Source organism: Glycine soja, chromosome 12 (genome assembly GCF_004193775.1).
Source record: "Glycine soja cultivar W05 chromosome 12, ASM419377v2, whole genome shotgun sequence".
In the NCBI taxonomy this organism is placed as follows: Eukaryota; Viridiplantae; Streptophyta; class Magnoliopsida; order Fabales; family Fabaceae; genus Glycine; species Glycine soja.
This window is the reverse complement of record NC_041013.1, coordinates 16743147-16754471: the sequence shown is the minus strand read 5'-3', so window position 1 is coordinate 16754471 and position 11325 is coordinate 16743147. Positions and strand designations below refer to the sequence as shown.

Sequence of the window (11325 nt, the reverse complement as noted above, 5' to 3'; positions counted from 1 at the left end):
GAAATTCAGCACCATTATCACTACGTATGATTTTAATGGTTTTATTAAATTGCGTTTGAACATATGTAACGAAGGTGATAATGAGTTTTCGAGCCTCAGCTTTTGTTTGCATTAGGTAAATCCATGTAAAGCGAGAATGATCGTCCACAATGGTTAAAAAATAACGATGCCCATGCATAGAAACCTTTGAACAGGATCCCCATATATCTATATGTATGAGATAAAAAATGATTAATTCATGTGAAGTGCTTGATGAAAAGGATGATCGTTTATGCTTTGCATAGTGACACGTAGTACATACAAAGTTCTTATTGTTATTATGCAAAGAGGGATAATAAGCTTGTATGACTTGCAGCCTTTCTATAGAGGGATGACCCATACAAAAATGCCATAAATCTATAGGGATGACATTACATTTTGGGTGGATAATGGTGGAGCATATGGTTCGCGAGTGTGATGGTTTTAAGATGAACTGATAAAGCCCATGACTCACTTCAACTGTACCAATCTTCGCTTTGGTGTTGGTATCCTGCAAAACACAAGTATTAAAGGAGAAGATTAATTCATAGCTGTTTGTGGAAATAAGTTTGAATATGGATATGAGATTAAAGCTAAAGGAAGGTATGTATAGAACATCGTTCAATATAATGGAAGGGGTGAGGTGTACTGTTCCTAAGTGAGTAGCATGAACTTCGTGTCCATTTGGTAACTTAACCATAATGGGATTAACTTGATGATATGAGTGAAAGTTGGCCAAAGAAGAGGAGACGTGGTCAATGGCTCCTGAATCTAATATCCAGGAGATAGAGTCTGTGGTTTTGAGAGAAAGAATTGTACCTGGTGAGGTGTTAGTGGTGCACGAAGATATGGACGCAACCTGGGATTGGGTAGGGATTGAGCTTCCTGAAGATGGCTATTGTATTAAGGCGAGCAAAGCTTGATACTGCTCAGGTGAAAAACGAACCAAATCATGAGACTCTTGTCGTTGCATTTGATCACTCGTAACTTTTCCTTCTACAATGTTATTTACTACTTTGCTGTTGCCAAACTTGTATCCTGGAGGGTAGCCGTGCTTCTTATAACACACATCAATGGTGTGTCCTATTTTCCCACAATGGGTACACGTTTTCCCGTTTCTGTTGTAGGTTTTGCTTCTTCCTTCATAGCTTGTGGATACACCATGTTTCTTGTAACAAACGCTTTCGGTGTGACCAATTCGTCCGCAGAATTCACAAGTAATCTTGACGGCATTAATGGAAACGTTTTCTTTTGATTCAAGATTGAGATTTGAAAAGGAATTGATAGCTGACGTTCTTGTTGGGCTACACAGGAGAAGGTCTTTGGTATGGTGGGCATGGGTTCCATGAGCAACACGTGAGATCTCACATTGTTGTACTGCTCGTTTAATCCTCATAGGAATTGCATGGCTCGGTCTTCTAATTTCCGTTGGGCAATGATGGTGAGGACTGAGCATGTACACTTGATGGTGCAAGAACAAGTGGGGTCAGGTCTGAAGTTCTCAATTTCATCCCATATGATACGAAGCTTTGTGAAGTACTCCGTGACGGAAAGGGTTCCTTGTTTCATTGATGAAGCTTCTTGTTGAAGATCAGAGATTCTCAAGAGGTCTCCTTGCGCATATCGTGACTTCAGGTCATTCCATATTTCCTTAGCTTTGTTCATCCACAAGATGCTCTGCCTGATCGCGACCAATACTGAATGCACTATCCACGATACTACCATATTATTGCAGCGACTCCACACACTGTAGGTTCTATCAGTTCTCAGAGGTTCTGGTGCGTTCCCATTTATGAACTCTACTTTATTCTTGGTGCTTAGTGTTGTGACCATGGACCTACTCCATGAGTGATAGTTGCTTGAATCTAAAACTGGTGATACGAGGACCACTGTTGGGTTCTCGCTTGGATGGAGATAGAGGTAACTCTCTATATTTGGTGTTGATTCGTTCATAGTGAGTAATGTGAAGAGAAAGAAGAAATAAAGCTTGAGTATGAATCCGCAGCAGAGCTCTTTATGAAAAGAGCTCTGATACCATGTGAAAGCATTAAATGCTCATAAAGGAGAGAGAGAAGATGACGCTGTTTACAATCACTCAATGTCTCCGCTACCTCACCCTGCCTCGACCTCAACTAGTACTCCTCGCCGTTACATACTTTTATTTTCATGAGAATATATGTGAGTAATTATTTTCTAACTCCACCGTAATTTTTATTTTTACTTTTATTTTCATTTATTATTTTAAAATTTTAAAAATATTTCTAGGAATGTTAAAAGTTAATCAAATTTATTTTTATATATGTCAAAGAATAATATTCTTGGCTGTAATATTGTTGGAGATATGATTTCTTGAAATGTAAGATAATTTTGTGAAACAAATATTCCCTGAAAAATTTGAGTTTTTTTGTTGCTTAATTAGTTAGAAGACTTGCTTGGTGATGTGGGGAATATTGTTGAGATGGAAGCAAACGTGTAAATTATTGATCCAAATTTAGTGGCAATAATATAGGTTCTCTGTAAATACATAAAAAATTGAAGATGACCATTGGAAATTGGACGTTTGGCTGGTGCATGGTGAAGAAGGAAAAGATGAATTACTATATTTTTAATTTTTTTAAAGAATAACAGTGGCAGTTATAAATTATCGGTATGTGCAAAAAGAAAATTGCCAAAAATTTAATTAAACTCGTTACATTAATTGAACTGGAAGGGAATGCAATGGCTTTTGAAAATAATAAGACTTAATTGAACAATTTTAAAAAGTAATGGGACGAAATTAAATAGTAATTAAGCCTTTTTTATTAGTGTAAAAAATCATATCGAGTTTTTTTTATATATAACTACTTAATTATAAGGATGATAGCCTCTAATTTACTCATCGTATTGCTTTATGTTTAGATGGAAGGATTTGGAGTGGGAAAATGCATTTTTTAAACAGAAAATAGGGAGCTTTATTTTTTTTCTTTTGATTAATTATATTTAATTGAAACTTTTTAAAAATATATGGGATAATTAAGCTAAAGAGAAATTATCATATAATATCACATAAATTCAAGAAATAGATCAACAATATAATAAATAAAATAAACTTCTAACTTGTATAATTAATCAAATATCTTATTAACTAGTAAAATTTTGATGTAATCTTTCATTATTCCCCCTGCATTTGTATAACTATCTTCATCTTTGTAAAGCACATCCATCATGCGCGCAAGGTTGACAACACGCATAAGAAATTTCATTGGTACTTGAGTAGGATTAAGACAAGCTGCATTAATGTCCTTCCAAGCACTCTCAACCAACTTTAGTAGTTCTTCAATGGTATCTTGCCTTGAGGTATTATGTTGCTTCATATAGCAATCAAGGCTTGAAACCACATGTCCTCTTTCTTGTTCATACTGCATAAATATGGTAGAAGAAAATTAACATGAATCCTAATATGGTATATAATTACTATTTGATCTTGTTAATGGTATTAATTAGCAAAATTACTATTTGATCTTTTTCTCCCATCTTTCTAAAATTTTAGGAATGACTCACTTTTTTAATATATGGTAAATTAAACAGGCTTAAATATGATTTTGTTTCCTATAACTTACCACTTTTTTTATTTTTGATCTTTGTAAGTTTTTTTTTTTAATTTTAGTCCATATAAGTTGGTATTTTTTTCATTTTGGTTCCGGTAAATTTTTTTTTTCATTTTTAATCATTGTAAGTTTGTATTTTTTCAATCTTAATCTCTTTAAGAATTTTGTTTTTTTTACTTATATATAGTCCGCATAAGTCATTTAAAAAAAATACCATTTCTAGAGATTAAAAATAAACAAAATATCTTGCAAGGATCAAATTTGAAAAAGTACAAACTTCAAGAAGTAAAAATAAATAAATTTTTTTACAGAAACCAAAAACATATTTTAAGCCATTTAAATGTGTTTCATCTATGTTTTAAAACAAAATGCATCTGTGTTCCACACGTAACCTAGCTAGTAGCTTAAGTGTTTGGATAAGAGCAATGTTATTATTACTTCTTTTCAATACATTTTTATGATTAGGTGTGTGTTACAAGATTCCCATTAAAAACTTTAACCCACGCTCTTTTTAGTGAAATCCATATAATTAAAATTCACCTAAATTATTAAATGCATTGAAAGAAAGAAAAAAAAAACAATTGGTGTCTAGTATGTACCTCACTTCCAACAATGTCATCCATGAGCCTAGAAATAATTGAAGCCGCTGCAACAATTTTTGGGTCACTTGTCGCCCATATGAGAACCTCCTCTGTTGTGTCTTCCATTCCAAGGAAAGATACAATTGTCAGCATAGCAAAACCACATGACATAGTCGCAACTTGCATGTACTCCTCCATTGTTGGTGTGTGGTTGCAATGAAACCATCTTGCTTCGGTAATGTATGCTTGGACTAGTCTTTTTATCTAAAATTAAAATACAAATCTATGATATTGAGAAGTTTGTTCCATACTTTTGATTAGTTATAAGAAGATTTTGCTACACAAGTGTATCGCAAATGATTTATTTAGGAATAGGTGACAATTATGATTTGGGTTTAAAGGCTTTAATTTCAAGTCATAATAATAGCTAATTTTTAATGGGACAAAGAATATAGATTTTTTTTCCTGACTAGTCAAAAGATTTTATTAGGGAATATGTATTCTCTGCAATCCAAAACGACAAGTTAGTTGTAATTGGCAAAACATGCATTTTCTGATTTTCATTCAATAGCTCAAATTGAGCCATATACAGTTTATTCACATTCAGTTTATTGAGTCTGATTCTTTGTGTGGAGATTGGACAACGCACGTTTTTAGCAATTACACTATTTGCAACTGTAGTGAATTTGAAATCTCCTATGAACTAGAGGAAGAGAAACTATTTTTGATGCACCTTTAATTGTAAAGAAAATGGATCTTTGGCTTCCCAAAATTCAAAACCACCAATTAGAAAATAAAGAAATATACTTTACATTTCAAATGCAATATATAGTGACAAAAAAAAAAGTAATGATATTGAGTATAAATTTTTCTTAATTTGTTAGTACAAGTTAAAAGAAAACAACAAAATTATAGCTAACAAATGAAAAAAACAAACTTAGCCATACTTCATTTTTAGCATACTTGACGAAGTGTGTTTTTCCTTGCTTTCTCATTTCTTGCTCTGTTTCTTCAAAGACATCTAAAAGTGCCGAATAGCATAATTTCATGTATTCTGGGAGATCAACCAATGAGCAAATATCCCACCTGCTAGTCATTAATTACAAAGTTGACTTTAATTTTATTTGAAGAATTAGATTGAAAATATACTAGTATATGTCATTTTGATGTGCCTAACCTCTCAATTGCATCGGTGAAAATCTCTAGCTCATCAATGGTTCCATAGGAATCATACACATCATCAATGATGGATGATATGGCAATTACTTTCATCATTATTCTTCTAGCAAGAGAATATTGTGGCTCAATGTAGACCCCTAAAATCCAAAAGCAACATTCTACAATCCTATCCCGCACAAAAGGAAATTTTGTTGAGACATTCAAATCTTTAACCCACCACCTGAACACAAAATCCAAAGTTAATTTGTCAAAATGGGTCTTAGACTTGGATTTATTTATTACCTTTTCATTTAATAAAAAGTTATATTATTTTGGAGGAAAATATTACTTGGTCATACTACTGACTTCTATTTGATGTAGCTTTTGCAACATATTAAAATCTAGTTTTGCAAAGGTTAACAAACTTTCATTATGTGAGGGATCTTCTTGGTAGAAAGACATATAATATCTTGTCTCCAATCTAGGCATTCCCTTGCGAAGTGATTGCCCTAAGCTATGTTTCACTTGTGCAGCAAGGAAATGGCTTAATTGGGTGGTTGGTGACTTAGTTAACTGGGTGAGAGTGAAATCATGTACTTCTTCAAGTATCTCTTCTCCATGAAATCTTAGTTGGGCTGCTTCATACAAGCTCAACATTCCTTGTATATCATTTGCTAGCCTTTCATTGAACTTTCCAGTTTGGTCCTTGAATTTGAAAAATACACCTGTTAAATTGATAATAAAAAAACGTGTTAGATTCCAAGGTATATATTTAATTACATAATGATTACACGTGGTTGCTATCCCACAAATAATTCAAAGCGCATTTAAAATCAAACAATTCGTACAGGTGGGTTTAGCTCTCTGTATAAACCCAGCTGCAACAAAAACATATGTTTCGAATCAAATAATAGTTTCATTTAGTTTAAAAGAGACTAAGCCCTATTTATGTCAAATTCGATTTTACGTTGTTAGGAAAATTCAAAATTGAGAAACTTGAGCCACCCTAACCCAAGTTATGATAGATCTTCATTTCTTGTCTTGTTTTTTTTTTTTATAAAAAAATCTATTTAAAAAATGTAAATATATACCCTACCTAATGGTATGTTTCAAACTAACTTGATTTTGATTGAGTTGTTTTTGTTTAGGTTGTGAAAAAAAAAGAAAAAAAAAACAACTTCGAATTAAATCAAAATTTCCAAATTGTTTTGGACTTATTTTTCTTCTAAAGTTGACTAAACAACACTCCTAGATAAAAACAATGACATACTAGCTTGATGTAATGAAATGTCCGTAATACCTATGTAGTGGAAAGTGTCACAAATGAGGAATTTGTGATCATCATGTTATAATATATTTTTGTTAGTTGAAACTAAAATTAAATTTGGTGTAATCCTCAAAGACATACCTGATGAAATGCGATATCCATGTTGTCTAAGCAATCGAAAAAGTAAAGCCACGTGATGAAGATCATTATCATGACTTATGATATTATTGTCCTTTGTTGAAATGTCATAAATTTGATGCAATGCTCGATCAATTTCGTGTTCAAAATGGTAAGAAACACCCAAACGCTGTATCGAGTCGATAAAGTTTAATTTAAAAGAGAAATTGTTATCAATAGGAGATACAATCATCTTCCTCACGTCTTCTTTTAATTGTTGAACTTGTTTGATGTCGCTATCACCTTCCTACAAATAGTTATAAAAAGTCTAGTGTAAATAATATTTTGTTGATTTTGACAAAAGTCAATAATCAAGTCAGGATATAAAAATTTAGCTTAAATTTGAGTTACTTTTGCTTTAGTTTTCCAAATTTAAATTTATTTTCTGTAGTCCCTCAATTTCAAGCACTTTTTAGTTCCTCTCCATAAAAAAATATATATATTCTCATGCATATTGATTTTAGGGTGACAAAGATGTTAATTTTTTGAGTAAATTACAGTAACTCCGCTTGAAATTACACAAATTCTTTGTTATTTTTTTATCATTACAGCAACCCCTTATACGAATGCAAGGTATGATGTTTTTCAAACAATTAAAGGGTTAATATAAGTATGGAAAGAGTGTCAATGTAATGTTCTTCAATCAATTAGGGGGTTTAGTATAGATGTAAAAAACAAGGGATATTATGTATATCTTTAAAAAGAAAACCTCAAACGATGTTATTGTAATTTACTTTTTTTAGAGACTAAAATTAAAGAGCATGTTTTCAAATTAATGAACTAAAAAGTAATTTAAATTGGAGGACAAAAATAAAAAATAATTTAAATTTAAGGGAACAAAAGTATATTTAAATGAATATTTCTTATGATAAATATATTATCATGAAATTTTTCTTGCCAAAAATTTGATTCATAACTAGTAAAGTTATTCCAAAATAAATGTTAAACACATGTCAATCTGACATTAAGTAAGTGAAACTAAATCTAAAAGGCAAGATTAGAAATAGATGGATATGCACTTGCCGCAGAACTAGGATCATAGGAAAGGAAATAATCCCCCCATATGGTAGGATGAAAAGTTGCAGTGTGTCGAGTGATGTTCGAGTTGGGTTTGGCATCCAGGGCGAAAACCGGAAGTGATGATGATGATACATTAGACATGGTTTGGCTTTCGGGTATTTTGTATTGTATGGGTTAAAGGGAGAAATTAAGGTTGATTTGGATGGTGTAGTAGTGTAGCTTTGCTTCGAATATTCAAGGACCCAACTCAATTAATTTATAGCTAGGGAGCTAAAGAGATATAATGGTCATCACTCACCAGTCAAGCTTTACGTAGGCGTAAAGTGAATTTTAAAAATAATACATTCTAAGTTAATAAAATTGATTTATTAAATTTATTATATGATTTTATTTAAAAGTTATCTTTCAAATTATGTGAAATATAAATCTCTTTTATAGAATTTTTGTAATTAATCTCGTTTAATATTTTTATTTGTTAATAAAATTAATTTAGTTAATTTTTCTTCAAACATCATTTATTTATAAGATAAGATTAATTTTTCTTCAAACATCATTTATTTATAAGATAAGATTTTATTAATTTTGGTTTTGAAAATCTTCTTCCAGATATATTGTAATTAGATGTTGAGGGCAATTTCAATTCCTATCAAGAAGACATTGACGTCCAGGAGAACCCTGATGCCTTGGAAATAATTGAATAAGTAATTATACTTGAATGGAACTTCTTACGGTTCATACTTGAATGGAACTTCTCTTGGTAGGCCTTTGGTGCCAGTTCCAACATGTTATTGACGCTTTATTAGATAGTATAAGTAGTGTCATCCCGTTCTACTACTATTACGGCAAAAAAAATTAAAAATGCATTTTGCAATATTTTTACATAGTTTTCAACGAAGTTATTTGAATCGTAAGATTTTCTTTTTCTGACTTTTCAACAGCTGTTTTCTTGTAACCAATGCTAGCTGATAGTGACACTTGCGATCTATATAATAATGGTTTTCCTTTTCTTTGTTTTTTTCTCCCTTTCGTCTTGTTCACAACATAATGCCGCAAGCAAACATCATATAGCCTAATTGACTCCAAGTTGAATAAGATCCAATTTTATTATGAGTAAATTATTAAATTAGTTGCTTACATTTGGAGCAGTGTTGATTTGGTTTCTAAGATTTAAAAAATGTTAAAATGATCATCGACTTTATATTTTGTTTGTCACGTTAGTACCTGTCGTTAGTAGTCTCTTAAAACAGTTAATAAATGTGTAATGTGGCACGTTAAGTGTCACCTGAACGCATACGTGAAATTTTCACATCAGTTTCTTTTACTTGTCACGTAAAGAGGGATTAAATTGACATTAAAGGGACTAAAATGACATAATTTAAGTGATTATCTTTTTCCCCAAAATGTTAAAATCGCTACTTTAATATTCACGCTTTCATTCTATTTTTCCTCTTACTCATACTATCATCCTAACTTCAATTCTCTTTGCAGAATCTACAGTCTCAACCTTAGACCAAAGTCTGGTATTGGTTCTATTCTACCTATTTCAGTTGCACCAACATCAATGTCTTCATCAATCCACGAAAAGAAATTACATCGATCTGCATCTTGCTGCACAACACAAAATACCCATGTTCAATCTTGCACAAAAATTATAATACAAAAAATACCATTAACATTACTTACTTGTGGTAATGGACAAACATAAAACAGTCTCTCATTATTCCTTGTCGTCCTTGTTATTCGAATGGTAGCTCTTCCACGACAATAGCAAAGACGGTTTGAGGTGGCATTCCCCCTTGTGCTTGAATTAGGAGACATGGTAGACCATAAAATAATAGAAGAAGAACTACAAAGATGGAGAAAGATGAATAGGAGAAGAATAAGAATTGGATGAGACTACTAAATTATGTAGTCCCTTTAATTTAACATTTTGGGGAAAAAGATAATCACCTAAATTATGTCATTTTAGTTCCTTTAATGTCAATTTAGTCACTCCTTACGTGACAAGTAGAAAAAACTGATGTGGAAGTTTCACATGTGCATCCAGGTGGCACTTAACGTGCTACATCACACATTTACCAACGGTGTTAGAAGACTACTAACGACAGAGACTAACATGACAAACAGAATGTAAAGTCGATGATCATTTTGATATTTTTTAAATCTCAGGGATCAAATTGACAACGCCTCCAAAAGTGAGGGACTAATTTGGTACTTTACTCATTTTATTATGAATTTCTGAACATATTTTTTTAAGGTTATCTTATCCCTTCCTTCTTTGAGCCAAAAATAGGTATGATTGAAGTACCGGATAGGATCAGAGGTCTAACTAGGATATCACTTATTGGTTTTAAAAAATTAAAAAATATATAATATATCTCATAAAATATGATCAATTCATATTTTTATATTTCAAAATTAAATTTATTATCATAATCAAACTATAAATATTATATAATCATTTATTATTATAAATTATTTTGTAAACATTATCGTTAAATAATTAAAAAAATTCTTATTTTTATTTAATCTCGATAAATAAGTATGATAAAAATATATAAAATATATAAATATTACATTAAATCATAATCAATACCATAATAATTAGTTATTATATAGTGTTATCAAGCTAAATGATTATATCATTTAATTGCATTATATTCTTTTTAGATCTCGATGCTTATGAATCTTTGTTGGTAGATGTGATGCTTACGAATCTCATTTATATTATATTAAATTTAAATTTATCTAATAGTTAAACTAAAAGTTGTTATTGAATAATTCAGTCAATAAATTTTCATAAATTTTTAGATCATTTAAACTTAATATATACAAAGTTAATTTTGGAATAAAATGATCTTTACCTCCCTCTCTCTCATGTATGATTATGTATACGATTCAGATTTTTTTCTTATACTCTCGTATAAATTTAACTTTCTAAAAAAAAAAGGACAAGTTTACATTAGTCCAGCCATATATATTTGATATCAAATAATTTATTTGGATTGTAAGAGTTTGTTTTTCTCACTTGGGTACGAGGTTTCCACAACTATTTTCTTATCACCTATGCAAACCGACAATTTCTTATTCACCGTTAGATAGAAGGTCTTTTTTCTTTGTTTTTCTCCATTTCCTATCGTCCACACAAGATAATGTTGCATGATATTTTGATGCGTAATTCAGTTTTGGCGTAGACCACTATATTTTATAACGTGCTTAATAATAGTGGATGAACTTTCACTTTACAATTTTAACTCTTGGCCACACGTTCGGATAAATCATTCAACACATGAAGCACATGCCTTTCCGTACTGATTAGTTTTGTTTTGGAAGACATGACGGTGGATATTCATTTAATTACACTCTAATTTATGTTCTTTTTAAATATTTTTTTGTGAGAGTGGAAATAATTAGATGATATATTAATAAAAAATTATTTTTTTACTATGTATATTTTAAGACGGTTATAGAATTTTTTTTTTAAATATCACGTGGTGATAATTTTACAATTATGAAA

General features: G+C 31.0%; 1 protein-coding gene across 1 annotated transcript; it reads right to left on the bottom strand.

The window, feature by feature from the left end:
* Nucleotides 1-3099: 3099 nt before the first annotated feature.
* On the bottom strand, nt 3100-8021 carry LOC114379670 (probable terpene synthase 2). The gene is made up of 7 exons (XM_028338361.1): nt 7812-8021; nt 6753-7035; nt 5694-6069; nt 5364-5585; nt 5134-5272; nt 4205-4450; nt 3100-3416 (listed from the first exon to the last, which is right to left on the bottom strand). Exons 1-7 carry the CDS (start codon nt 7947-7949, stop codon nt 3123-3125), a joined length of 1698 nt encoding a protein of 565 aa, XP_028194162.1. The 5' UTR covers nt 7950-8021; the 3' UTR covers nt 3100-3122.
* Between the last annotated feature and the right edge of the window lie 3304 nt (nt 8022-11325).